Source organism: Camelina sativa, chromosome 11 (genome assembly GCF_000633955.1).
Source record: "Camelina sativa cultivar DH55 chromosome 11, Cs, whole genome shotgun sequence".
NCBI classification, from domain to species: Eukaryota; Viridiplantae; Streptophyta; class Magnoliopsida; order Brassicales; family Brassicaceae; genus Camelina; species Camelina sativa.
Window position 1 is genome coordinate 15212260 of NC_025695.1, and position 13287 is coordinate 15225546.

At 37.5% G+C, this 13287-nt stretch overlaps 3 protein-coding genes across 4 annotated transcripts in view; 2 read left to right on the plus strand and 1 right to left on the minus strand.

Annotated features, from left to right (window-relative positions):
• Positions 53 to 3915, minus strand: LOC104723441 (uncharacterized protein At1g04910-like). Of its 2 annotated transcripts, XM_010441819.2 has the most exons (10): positions 3318 to 3575; positions 3114 to 3204; positions 2745 to 2821; positions 2503 to 2591; positions 2190 to 2379; positions 1860 to 2041; positions 1647 to 1749; positions 1080 to 1408; positions 373 to 762; positions 53 to 281 (listed from the first exon to the last, which is right to left on the minus strand). In XM_010441819.2, the coding sequence occupies exons 1-9, from the start codon at positions 3573 to 3575 to the stop codon at positions 426 to 428; spliced, it is 1656 nt and encodes a 551-aa protein (XP_010440121.1). In that variant the 3' UTR covers positions 53 to 281; positions 373 to 425. The 2 variants fall into 2 exon arrangements, with proteins under 2 accessions (XP_010440121.1, XP_019088785.1); XM_019233240.1 differs by lacking the exon at positions 53 to 281 and having other exon boundaries at positions 426 to 762; positions 3318 to 3915.
• LOC104723442 (metalloendoproteinase 1-MMP-like) lies at positions 7754 to 9062 on the plus strand. Its single transcript, XM_010441820.2, has one exon. It carries the CDS (start codon positions 7853 to 7855, stop codon positions 8948 to 8950), a length of 1098 nt encoding a protein of 365 aa, XP_010440122.1. The 5' UTR covers positions 7754 to 7852; the 3' UTR covers positions 8951 to 9062.
• LOC104723443 (DEAD-box ATP-dependent RNA helicase 28) overlaps positions 10732 to 13287 on the plus strand; it is a 5428-nt gene continuing 2872 nt past the window's right edge. Inside the window, exons 1-10 of the mRNA XM_010441821.2 lie at positions 10732 to 11190; positions 11289 to 11474; positions 11564 to 11632; positions 11736 to 11842; positions 11948 to 12026; positions 12163 to 12336; positions 12522 to 12670; positions 12784 to 12879; positions 12992 to 13094; positions 13180 to 13242. Coding sequence (XP_010440123.1) covers positions 10804 to 11190; positions 11289 to 11474; positions 11564 to 11632; positions 11736 to 11842; positions 11948 to 12026; positions 12163 to 12336; positions 12522 to 12670; positions 12784 to 12879; positions 12992 to 13094; positions 13180 to 13242 — 1413 coding nt within the window. The 5' untranslated portion in view covers positions 10732 to 10803. The remainder of the gene's footprint in view (positions 11191 to 11288; positions 11475 to 11563; positions 11633 to 11735; positions 11843 to 11947; positions 12027 to 12162; positions 12337 to 12521; positions 12671 to 12783; positions 12880 to 12991; positions 13095 to 13179; positions 13243 to 13287) is intronic.

Below are 13287 nucleotides of genomic sequence, written 5' to 3' on the forward strand. Positions count from 1 at the left end.
GGATTGAAGAACCAGTCAAGCAATTCATGCAAATGCAACCAGAAANAAAAAAGACCAACGGGTTGAAAGACCAAAAGCTAGATATAAGACAAATACAAGATAAGAGAGATAGTTTTGGTGGTGGTGTTTCAAAATCAGAAAGAAACAAAGAGAAGAGCTGGGGTTATGTATGCCTATTCGATAGAAGTATCTATGAACACTTTAGAAGCAACAAGTAGCTACGTGGGAAGCTCCTATTCCTCTCCTCGATCTACCTGTGTTGATCAATCTCCTTACAACAGCTGTAACAACAACACAAAAGACTTCTATTCAAATCATGTACATCCTTGTGTTATTATCCTCCTACAAAAGTTTTGGAATTTTGACCTTTACCTGGTTACAGTAAAATCTCCAGCGACCTATATTGATGCAGCAGAACCATTTTGCTAGTCTGGGAAAACTTCGTCACGCTCATGGTCAGCTGAAGACAAATGCTCATGTCTAAAGCTGGTGCTGTTGTGGTTCTCTTCTGGTATGTCGTCTTCTTCGTCGTCAGTTGAGGTTTTGTCATAAGAGAAGGGTCTCTGACATATGCAAGATTGTGGGTACTCGTGGAACTCACCACGTCCTGGTTTAAACTCATCTGGATCACCCATGAATCCACGCTGACAAGATTTCACTTTCTTGGCGAAAGTTTGCCACTCCATCTTTTCTCGGTCCATGAACAAAGCACTTAGCTTCTTTGCATTTGGCCTGATGGTCCTCTTGTGACCCATGTACCTCCTGTAAATACATACTCAACAGTGTCATGGTCTCGTGTCTGATGGGTCAAGTGGATTGAAGAACCAGTCAAGCAATTCATGCAAATGCAACCAGAAAGAACATGTGAATGAGGATGCACCGTGTAGCTATGACAAGCCTCAACCAAATCTACTTAATTCTCTGTGGCAGAGCAAGGGCAAGGGCAGGGCATTATATTTATATATCACCTACTTTATTCAAAGTAAGAAAATGATAAGATGCTATCGCCTGTTGTTTCATACTGGAAAACTTATTTTAACAGCAAAGCTCTAATTGGGACAAGTGGAAATTTTCCTAACCTTCGGCCTGCAAGAATCTTGGCCATATTCCCATTATTATTAGTGATAAAGACGTCGCTTTCATCACTAACAATGTAGTCAATGGCAGCAAGGCGTGAAGAATAGGGAAGCAGAGGCTTCAGCTCATCATTGGCAAGCATTTCCTTGGTGTAAAAGTTTGGAAATAGCTCTCTAAGTGGTCTCAGTGTCTTTTCACCACCATATATTTCTCCAGATGCAACATAGATATATGTGTCATTTGCAAAGCCAAGAGCACGCAGCATTAAGCCCACTTCATGAGGTGTAAGGGGGCATTTCCCACGCTTTCTTTCCTCCAGAGGGTCCAGATCCTGCGGTATGGTAGTGAGATATTGTAACTCCAAACAAAGTCTCCACAAGAAAAGAAAATTTGGTGTAATGCTCTTATTCTATGATAATAACATAGATGTAACAAGGTTTGTAAATATATTTCTTAATATAAGAAGCGCAAACACACATATCAAGTTTCAGTTCACTGCACCTGTAGACAAATAACGCATAGAACTTGGATAATTAAGAAAGTTATGTAAAAGAACATAATGAACTCACAGGCAATGTGTCCCATCGTTTTCTTATTTCTGCTAGCTCAGCTCGCTCTTTTTCACCCCCACCAAAGTCACAACCAGAAAAGGCTAGCATGTCAGGCTCAAATCTGCAGTTCATCAAAGTATGGTTACATGCTTATATGACATGATTGAAAGACCATTAAGCAAAAAGCAGAGAAAACAATCTAGTATGGCTTGTTAAAGAAACTTAATAAACCTCAAGTGGACAGCAATAAAACGTTTGGCCATCTTTCTCATCCTCTTGACCACTTTCATCCCAACTGACTGTATCCGCTTTGTGAATCTTAAAGCATGATAGTTGACCCTGCAGCGCAACTTTTGCATGTCTTCGTCTAGATCATTTGCTAGTCTGTAGTCAAACTTTGTCAATTGTAAAACCTGCAAGATTTCAACAAACATGATTTAGCTTCAACCATATTAAACTGAAACAGAACCATAGAACTTTTGGGGATTGCAAAAAACAAATATAACTGGTGTATAATATGATAAAACTATACAATTTGATTCTTAGGTGACATAGACTTACATGTCTCCTCAAGAGAATTGGCAATACTTGGTCAAGATAATACTCAGGAGTAGACTTTCGAGGCACACGCATGGTATAAGGAGGTTTCTCCATCGAACGCATGACTCTGTCAGGAACTCTCTTTACTATAGTCACATCTTTGGCGAGAGAAGATATGAACCAGTTAACATCAAAAATGTCATTGAAGTCACTGCACAGCAATCAAAGCAACTTTTTTTCAGTAAATATTTCTGTCCATTCAGATGATCCATTCCCATAAGAAATTGACATGGCTACTGAATAACTTCATTTGCCAAAACTTGCTAAAAGTTACCTGTCATCTTTCCAATAAGAATGGTGATCCAACTCGGGTACAACTAAAGTAGCATTAAGAATCCGTGCAACAACCACTGCATCAGTTATCTGCTCATAAAGATAACATTATTTTCAATTTTCAAAACAAGCTGAGGAGAATTCAACGAAGAAACAACTGCTGCATAACTCTATAAAGACGATAAGCAACATTATATTGGTGATAGCCTAACACATATATTCTTGAGACATAATATAACTTACTCCTGTTCTTTGCTGGTTAAGGCCTCCACTAGCTGCAATAAGCAAATATCCATTAGACGAGTGCTCCTGGGCAGCAGCTGTAAGATGAACAAAAAAAAAAATCAATGTTAAAGAGGACCATTGATACAAGAAGAAGAAATATTGAAGCCTAATCTTTCTTGTACATCAACAGAAACCCAAAATTGCATTTGCTTATGCTTTAAACGAAACTAAAAGGGGTAAGTCCAATATGCAATTAGATCAATAAAGATACAGACTTTTTACCTAAAGTATTCAAGATCAATATGGAAAAAAGGACAAAACTTTCACTTTCTTAGAACTTCTTTTTATTCAACAAGGCAAGAACACATGTAAGAAGATCTGACTTACGAGGGAAGCTCCTTCCTCTCTCACTACATCCATAGAAGAACTTGGAATATTTTGATTTCCATACATCAATTGGTTCTCGACGGCTCATATCCTGAGAAGAATAACAACAAATCCGATTTCAAGAAATCAAAAAGTTGAGCAGTAAGAAGAGTGAAAATCTCAGTGTTGAAAGTAACAAAAAAATGAAAAACTAGGTTAGCTTACTAAGCTGCGTTTGCTCAATTGCTGAGAATACCACTCAAGGTGAGAGACAACGTGACCGGTTAAGAGTGAGATGACACCTAAGGAGAAAAGCATGAAACCACAAACCCATGTCCACATTACGGTTCTCTTGGGATGACTCGAGAAAAATCGCCACTTCCATAACGCAGACTTGTGATGATGAGAGCCATTGTTAATAAGCTGAGGCGAGTTCGTCAATAGCCTCACGCTCGACCTCCACACTTCAGCTACTACCCCCATAGATTGAATAAATTACTTCTCACTCCCAATTTCATCACTGATTTCACGGAAATGCCATCATCTCCCCCCTTGAAACCCACCAAGAATCTGTGGGGATACCCAAACGGAATCTGAAGGAAAAAAACTTAGGAAATCGCAAAGGTTAAGGTTCTTTGATCCGGAGGTTAAACAGATCCGAAGATTAGGGTTTTCTGGGAAGTTAGCAAAAGTATATGTAAGGATCTCTCTCTCTCTCTCTCTCTCTGTATAAAGTTTTTGAGATTTTTCGAAATGGTGAAGACGACGGACAAGAGAAGAAGAGACAGTACCACGCTTTGCCTTTTTGTCCTAATTTTTTTCTTTCTTTTTCTCTTTCTTTCTAATTCGCCTGAATTAATTGGTTCAACTACTACACTAGATCACAAAATAACCCGAAATTAAACATAACCGAGTTACAATTAACATATTAAACCGGTTTCTACGCCACTTAACAGTTAAGATTTTGCTTCAAAGCCACACTTCTTTTTATTAATATAAGCTTAGGAAAAGAGGAAAAAAAAAAAGGAGGTGTAATAATGTTTCTACTACATTCATGTCTTTTTGGAAACATAACTAAAAAAAATAAACCGAAGAAATTACAGATGTACTACATGAGAATCTGGAAAAATAAAAATAAAATGCAGTAGTGAATTTAAAGGTAGTTACAGCTGAGACACGTGATACATTTACAACATCCGACGTGTCCGTCGCAAAACCACCGGCAAGTTACGATCACACAAGCTAACCAAACCGGAACTAATCGAAATTATTAGTCTCTCTACAGAATATTAAACCGATTTCTTACTAACTACGCCTCCAGTGCTCCACTATAAGAAGCTGGTTTATGTAGTTGGAATGATTGATTGGACCACTTGAACAAAACTCCTCCTGATATGTAGCTTAATTAATTTGGTCACGTTATGTTGCGCAATAATTTAATTAAGCTTTTCAATTAATTAACATGGATATAATTCGTTTTGTCAGAATCTTGGTGGCACTCAAAAAAAAGTCAAATGTCTATTTTTGTTTAGCACCACATATAGTCAATCTTTTTTTTAATATAAACTACAATTTAATGAAGAAATTGAGAACACCATTTTGGATAGGGAAATGTTTTCTGCCTTCTTTTGGCCTTTCTCTTTTACCCATGGTTGAACTAAAAAGTCTAATACGTCCACAAGTCACACAATATAAGAAAATTAGATTTGGTTTATGATGGTGAGTTGGTCATATACTCATATATATCCAGTCACTCTTTGGCACGACTAAGGCTCTCTTACTAAAGATCCGTGATTAGAAATGTCATTCCGGTCAATGAGGATAACAATTCATTTTTGTCAGTTAGTATAACATTTAATCTTAATTTAAAGCAATAAACTACAACGGAGTAGATCCAAATATCGTTGGTCCAAACTCCAAACTAGAGACACATAAATTGTATAAAATAGATTATTACCGTTGAGTCATTGACGTTATTAATCTAAAGGTCCGAGTATCTACATGGAATTTTGTATAATTAGCTTAGAAATAAGGATGAGACGAACAAATGTTCGCTCTTATTTCTCGGAGTGAAAGAAAGAGTATATGCAAAGAGCTCAACATTTGGTGGCATCATCGATAATGACTAAAAAAACTATCTTTAGAATTCGAGAGCTGTCTCTCAGATGCAGGCCTCACTGCAAAACCGATTGAATTGAGATTCTTCTTTTCCAACAATTGCATCTTTTTTATTGTCTTCTCTAGTTTTGCGGTGTTTTTTATAATGTTGTATATTGTAGATTTCAGGTTTATGTTCTTCTTTGTTGAATCCTTGTATTCTGTAAAAAATTGAATATTGTTATGAATCTTCACATGTTCATCTAAAAAAACGATTTTTAGAATTTATTTTATCTTTGTAACGCTGTGACCATCCACTTCTCTTAGTGGAACTCACGTCCACTCTCGTTCTGTGAGCCCATCCATATTCGACAATCAGTTTGTTATATCTGGAAGGTGTTAATGATTTGTTTACTGTCTCTACAAATCACCACATGATCTTTTCATGCATTTTGTTCTCACTCGCACAGTTTCGACAATCACTTTCCGGAATGTCATCCATCCTAAAACTACTCCAGTATAAACATATTTAACTTATGAGATTTCCCAAAACCTTTGAGCGAAAAAATAAGTACATTTTGGTGACATAAATGATCAAATCAATTTTTTAAAACTTATTTGCGTATCCCTGAAACCGGGTTGTCATATTCCTCTTTTGACTTTTTGACTGTGTATAAAGTATAGAGGTTGGGATTGGGTGAAGCTAGCTGTAATGTAAAACGGTTGACGGCTATAATCTGAACTGTTGGTGGATGAGACATGACATTAATGATTCTTGCATGCTATAGAGTAGTTTACGCGGTGTGTCAAGTATGTCGAGTATATATGGTTTTCAAAATTTTCTCCGAAGGCATTACATCACTATCATATTTATATAATTTATCTCCCTTTCAACAACCAAAAGTAATTCATATGATTGGTGAATCTTATTACATTTCTGTTATTTACGTATTTAGTTTTATAATATTAGACTATTTTAGTAGTTAATCAGACGAGCCTCCAAAGACAAAAAAAAAAAAGAAAACAATGGTATGCTTCAGGACATTTAAAAAAAAAAATGTTAGGTCCAGATAGTTATAGTTATGACTTATTTGGTAACTAACAAGTGCAAAACTCCTGGTATTATGCGGATAAAGAGAGTTTGAATACGAAAGGTAATCTACAAACTTTGTTTACAAATTAAGTTGATTGGTTAGATTTGTTTATCCTTTTTGGTTCAACCTCCCTGTCTTGTTCAAGAGGAGATCTCTTCTATTAGTTCTCTCATCTCACACGTAACCCTCTCCCATGATCCGGAGGGATTTCTTCTTCAGACAAGTTTTCCCTATAACCAAGAATCTGAACTACTGGTAAACCTTAAGAAGTTCTTGATCCTTAAACAATCGTTAAATATAAGGATCGGATATATTATTGAATTAAAATTGAAATTTACCTAATTCTGGTCAACAAACTCGTTAGACCTCAACTATACTCCAACGAACACATCCCCAATCATCTATGTCACACTCATAGCTTAATTAGCCCAAATTGCTCACGAATATCATCAATCCATTAACTACGCCTATTGACATTATGTAAACAAATAAATCCATTAATTTCCAATTAATTGACATTTATATTTATTTGATATCTTTTGGGATTTTGTCCTCCATCAACATATACTGATATACACAGACAGAAAAGACAAAAACATCTTATATATCTCTTTTATATTCTTCTTACTTAAAACTCTCAAGCATAAAAGATATTTCTATACAATTTCAAACTCTTTCCACTCTCCTCATTAAATTTGGTTTGTGTTTTTAAAGACATTTTTCTGGGTCAAACAAATATATTCTTTGGCTTGATTCCTCTTTTTTTTTTTTTTTTTTTTTTTTTTTTTTTTTTTTTTTTTTTTTTTTTTTTTTTTTTTTTTTTTTTTTTTTTTTTTTNGGAAAAATTGACCGTTGAATGTTTGAAACAATTTAATGACAAGTGACAACTAATGTAGAAAATATGAAAAAAAAAAAATTGCTGAAACCTATTCGTGGGTTTTGGGTTTTTTTTTTTTTTTTTTTTTTTTTTTTTGCTTCTTTGTTAATTTCTTATATAACTCTAATCTGTTCCTGTATTACCTAGCTACTAAATCATTGTCATCCAATTAGCCCGAAATTTTAAACATTAATTCCAACTGTTGGCGGCTGTAAACTTTTATTTTGTGTCTAACAGATATTTCCCATAAACCATAATATATCGACGCACTTATATGAATGCTGCATGGGATATGAAAGCCATATACTACAATATATATGGATGTGTCATAAAACGAAAACACGTACATCTAAAGTTCAGTTTGTGGCTGGATTCGGAATATAAGAACTATACTAAATCGAATTTGATTGGGTTGTTAATTGTCCTACTCCTATTAGAAAAAAAGAAATTAAAATATACTACAATGTATTCTTAAACCGGTAAAAAATCAGTTCACCCAACGAACCAACTTCCAAGTAGGAGTCCAAATCATAAGATTCTTTTATGAGTATAAATGTACCCTCACGTCAGAATCTAACATAACTCTTTCCCCTTTTTCTGTCTCTCTTTCACCCTTTCTTCTCCATCTATCTTACCTCCAATAAACTTCTTATTTAAATCAAGAAAAATTCCAAGAATCTTGCGTCAGACAAATGTCTCCTAGTTTAATCTATAGAAACAGAGTTCTCTGTTTTGTTTTAGTATTGTTCTGTTTCCCTCAACGTTTTGCCGCCAGAAACCTACCGGAGGAACAAGAACCATCCACCGCAAAAGCAACTCAAGTAATCCACGTCAGCAACAACACGTGGCATGATTTCTCTCGTCTCGTAGACGTCCAGGTTGGTAGCCACGTCAGCGGCGTGTCCGAGCTCAAAAGGTACCTCCACCGTTTCGGTTACGTGGGTGATGATGGCTCAGAAAGTTTCTCCGACGTGTTCGATGGTACTCTCGAATCCGCAATCTCTCTGTACCAAGAAAATCTCGGTTTACCGATAACCGGGAGACTCGACACGAGTACCGTCAGTCTCATGTCGTTACCGCGATGTGGCGTTAGCGATACGCACATGATCATCAACGACGAAGGTATCCACACAACGGCGCATTATACCTACTTTAACGGTAAACCGAAGTGGAACCGCGACACGCTAACCTACGCTATATCGAAAACACACAAACTCGATTACTTGACGTCAGAAGACGTCAAAACCGTTTTCCGGCGAGCTTTTTCGCATTGGGCGAGCGTGATTCCGGTGAGTTTCGAGGAAGTCGATGACTTCACGACGGCGGATTTGAAGATCGGGTTCTACTCCGGCGAGCACGGTGACGGGCTTCCGTTTGACGGTGTTCTCGGGACGTTAGCACACGCATTCGCGCCGGAGAACGGGAGGCTTCACTTCGACGCGGGGGAGACATGGGTCGTCGACGATGACTTTAAACGATCTCCCGAGGTGGCCGTCGACTTGGAGTCTGTGGCGACTCACGAGATTGGTCACTTGCTGGGGTTAGGACATAGCTCTCAAGAGTCGGCGGTTATGTATCCGAGTCTCCGGCCGAGGACTAAAAGAGTTGACCTTACGGTTGATGACGTGGCAGGTGTACTGAAGTTATATGGCGCGAACCCAAAATTACGGTTGGATTCACTTACGCAGTCGGAAGATTCTATTCAAAACGGCTCCGTATCACTGAGATTCTTGTCGGGGAATTTTATCGGATATGTTCTGTTGGTTGTTGTTTTTATTCTGTTCCGATAGGTTTTTATAGGACATAAAAATACTGTTTTTTCAAAAAATATATTTATTTATGACAAAATGTACATACTTTTTTTTTCCATCTAATGTTATTGATACCACTTAAAAGGTTACACTGTAAAATACATCTTAAACCGGCGGAAAACAGAGATATCCCCAGAATCTAAATCCTAAAAGAGGGAGGCTAAATCGGCGGACAAATTTTAAGTCCCCGGAAACAACTATAAATACCAAAAAGAAAGTTGAAAACCGAAATCGAAAGAGAACGAATACAACAGCTAAAAACAAAGGCATACTAACAATAAAAACCAAGGCAAACGCTATGTCTAAACAAACAAATCAAACTTTTCTTCTGAAGTTTATGCGAATGAGTTGTATCAATGCTACTCACGGCCAAACATCAAACAACAACTGCCTTCTCTTATCACAAACGAGAGATGATCTCTCCAAACCAGACTTCATAACTTGACAAGTAAAGGTCCAATTTAGAACCTCAATACACTTCCAGATGCGGCGAGACTACTGATGCGTCAATGAGCGCCTAGATAGAAGCTATATAAAAGCAATCCGACATCCTCCAGATTCAGAAACGCTAAGACAAGGAGCGAAACAAAACTACTTTGATGAGCTTCAATTTCCAGAATCGACACTCATCTACAGAGGTTTCCATCACCATCAACTTCCACCTAAGAGTAGAACGATCTGAAACAGAGAGTCAAGCATAAACTTCACACAAAATAACCTCTTCTTAGAAAGGAGATAAACTAAATGGAAAACTAATAGGTAGAAACATGCTAAAGGTGAGCGAGAAAACAAAGGCCAGTGAAGTCTTCCTACATAACACACACAAGCCAAACCAACGACATCAAAACAACATGAAGCACAAGAGCGAGAAAACAAATTTGGGTTGTGAGCGGGCAAAAAACAATGGTTTGTCTCCGTAGATCTCAGATCCGGCACCATCCTCCTCGCAAAAGCCACAAATCAAGCAAATTTGAACACTCGACCACTTCCCCAAGACACCACCCAACTCCAATCGAAGGCCAAAAACTTTCCACAACTTAAAGAGAAATTAAAGCAAAAGACTAAAAGAAGAAAAAACAGGAAGACCGGAGCCGATGCTAGAGGAGCTACCGCACTCCGGTCTCAGATTTAAGAAAAAACTTTGAGTGTCGGCTGGTTTTTAGGTTAGACGAGAGAGAGTTTAATTTAATTTTTTTTGCGACAAATCAGTTTACCTTCATGTTTAGGTTAGACGAACATGTACATAGATAATTTAAAGTTTTTAGGAAAAGAATATTTTTATGATGGCTTTCTCTAAGAAATTATTATTTTCTGATTAGTTATTTTGAGTTTGTGTATATCATTATCTCAAAAATTGAAAGATAGTGATGTTTATGCACTGATATATATAGATTGGTCCCACTCCTAATGACACTACAAGTACATAGTTGAGGTTGATCATGACCTTTATATTTGTTCCTACTTCCTAAGCAAAAATACTGTATTTATTTTCAATCATATAAAAAAAACACACAGCTTATTCTGGAAAATATATGCCCATTTAGATGTTGTATCATAAAAGCCCAGTCCAAGATAATGACTTGAAACTTAAAATTTCAAATGAGAAGGAAGGAAGGAAGAAAAAATAAGTTGGTTTCAATTCGAACCAAACCGGTTTTATGGTTATAAAATCGAATGGTTTATTCAGACAAACCAAGAGATTCAATCGACTCGGTTCGGTTTTTATTATTATTTGTTTTTTTTTTCCAGACCTATTAGTAAACCCTCTTCATTCGATTTAGACGGTGGCGGTCGTCTCTCTCAAAATTCCGAAAACCTCATAAACCCTAGCAATGCCGTCGAGTTTCTTCTTCGATGCTGCTAGCGACGACGAGCTCGAATTGCTACGCAATGAAGAAATTAGTAGTGGTGAAGAAGACGTAGAGGAAGACGAAGCAGCAGAGCGTATAGATGGAGAAGACGAAGATGGAGAAGAGGAGGATGAGGACGAAGAAGACGAAGAAGAAGTTGAGAAGAGGAAACGAGATGCTGATGCTCAGTCTCCTTGGGATTTCGCATCTTATTCAAGCTCCGTTGGTGAAGAACACGCCCGCCGTCACACAACGTCTATTGATGAAAAGATCTCCAAAGCTATCCAGCATCGTCCAGTTCCCATTTCTATAGATGAAGACGAAGAAGAAGAAGAAGAAGATGTCTCCGGTGCTGAAGCTGATAAACAAGTAAACCCCCTAAAATTTTGTTTTGAATTTGATTGAATCCGATTTCGAAGTGTGTTTTTTTAAAAGAGAAATTGAAAGTGTGGTTTTTAACTGTGAAGGAGGAGTATATTTCGGAAGACGATGAGGCAGCTGAGTACAAACCAGAAGATGTTGTTCCCAAGCCATTCTTCTCTACAGTGGATGGAGTTTCATTTCATGCTGATACTTTCATGGAGCTTAATCTCTCTCGTCCGTTGCTTCGAGCTTGTGAAACTCTTGGTTACAAGAAACCTACTCCTATTCAGGTTCTCATTCCTGTCCGCAAGGGTGTTCTAATTCAGTTACTGTTTAAGAGTTTTTTCATCTGAATCGTTCGTTGGTGTTGCAAATGCAGGCAGCTTGTATACCTTTAGCACTTACAGGGCGTGATCTTTGTGCCAGTGCCATCACTGGATCAGGAAAGGTGTGCACTAGTTCTCGAGGCTTCTTGTGTAATTCTGTGATTGTTTTACCTTAAATTTATGGAGTTTTGATAATGGTTTCAATTTACATTGTGTTTTTAATAGACTGCTGCATTCGCTTTACCTACTCTTGAGAGGTTACTGTTCCGTCCCAAGCGGGTCTTTGCTACTAGAGTTCTTATTCTCACTCCAACAAGGGAGTTGGCCGTCCAGTAAGTAGCATATTTTTGCCTCCCGCAAACAATACTAAACCTTTTAAGGTCCTTTTGAATTTATGTTGCTGGAAAGCTGATTTCTGTTTTTGGAATGTGTTTCAGGATTCATAGCATGATTCAGAAGCTTGCACAGTTTACTGATATTAAATGTGGGTTGATTGTAGGAGGGCTTTCTGTAAGGGTATGGTATCTTTCTCTGAGGATGCAAATTTCTTGAAACCTTCATGTGTTTGATTTTTGATGTTTGAGAACAAACTTGTTTCCTTTCCAAGAAATGTTTCTTAAAATTGCTAAATCTATAATGTGACTTGTTTTAGGAGCAAGAGGTGGTTCTTAGGTCTATGCCAGATATTGTTGTGGCGACTCCTGGACGTATGATAGATCATTTGCGTAATTCCATGTCTGTTGATTTGGATGATCTAGCGGTCTTAATCCTTGATGAGGCAGACCGCCTTCTACAGACTGGGTTTGCCACTGAAATAACAGAGCTGGTATGCATTTATATGTTTCATATGTTTGGTTCCTGGGACACCTCATATTGAATTGTAGTAAATTTCTTCTTTTCTTTGTTAGTTTCTAATCTGAAGAAGTGGACACTTCATAACTGACTTAACTGGAGAGATAATGTTTGACTGTTCGTTATTAGATTTATAAATGAGTCCACATCTATATGCAGGTTCGTTTGTGTCCCAAGAGAAGGCAAACAATGCTCTTCTCAGCCACAATGACTGAAGAAGTTAAAGAGCTAGTCAAACTTTCCTTGAACAAACCGTTGCGTCTCTCAGCTGATCCATCAGCTAGAAGGCCACCAGGCCTGACTGAGGAGTATGTCAGCCACTACATATCATTTTCGACCTTTTCAAGAGCCCAAATAGCTTATGATCTTGAATATACATCATATATGCCATGAAGCTAACTTGTGATCTCTTTAATTGTAGGGTGGTAAGAATACGTAGGACTCGTGAGGCAAATCAGGAAGCTGTTCTTCTGTCATTGTGCACAAGAACTTTTAAATCAAAAGTCATTATCTTTAGGTGAGACTTCACTATAAATTTGATGCCTTTCAAATCCAAGTTCCATAAAGTGCTTGCATAGTTTGGCATTTTGCATTTCACCTGAGAGATTTCTTGTACCTTCTTTCGCCAGTGGAACAAAACAAGCTGCCCATAGACTGAAAATTTTGTTCGGGTTAGCTGGCCTCAAAGCAGCTGAGCTTCATGGAAACCTAACCCAAGCACAACGTCTTGATGTAAGAAACTCGGACACGTCAGCTTTATTTGTACATGAATATTTATATTCTCTGTTTGCAAGTACTTAATGGTATCATTTTGCAGTCTCTGGAACTTTTCAGAAAGCAAGAGGTTGATTTTCTCATTGCTACTGATGTAGCCGCTCGAGTAAGTATAAGAAGCAACCAACTTATTTTCAAGATTCTCTTTTCA

What these genes read in the sequence shown, in the direction of transcription:
- LOC104723441 (XM_010441819.2), bottom strand. Translation starts at nt 3,575, where the DNA reads ATGGGGGTAGTAGCTGAAGTGTGGAGGTCGAGCGTGAGGCTATTGACG. An exon ending in TCTTATTGGAAAGATGACAG is followed by an intron (nt 2,380 to 2,502) that starts GTAACTTTTAGC and finishes ATTGCTGTGCAG; the next exon opens with TGACTTCAATGACATTTTTG. An exon ending in TTTATTGCTGTCCACTTGAG is followed by an intron (nt 1,750 to 1,859) that starts GTTTATTAAGTT and finishes GATGAACTGCAG; the next exon opens with ATTTGAGCCTGACATGCTAG.
- LOC104723442 (XM_010441820.2), top strand. Translation starts at nt 7,853, where the DNA reads ATGTCTCCTAGTTTAATCTATAGAAACAGAGTTCTCTGTTTTGTTTTA.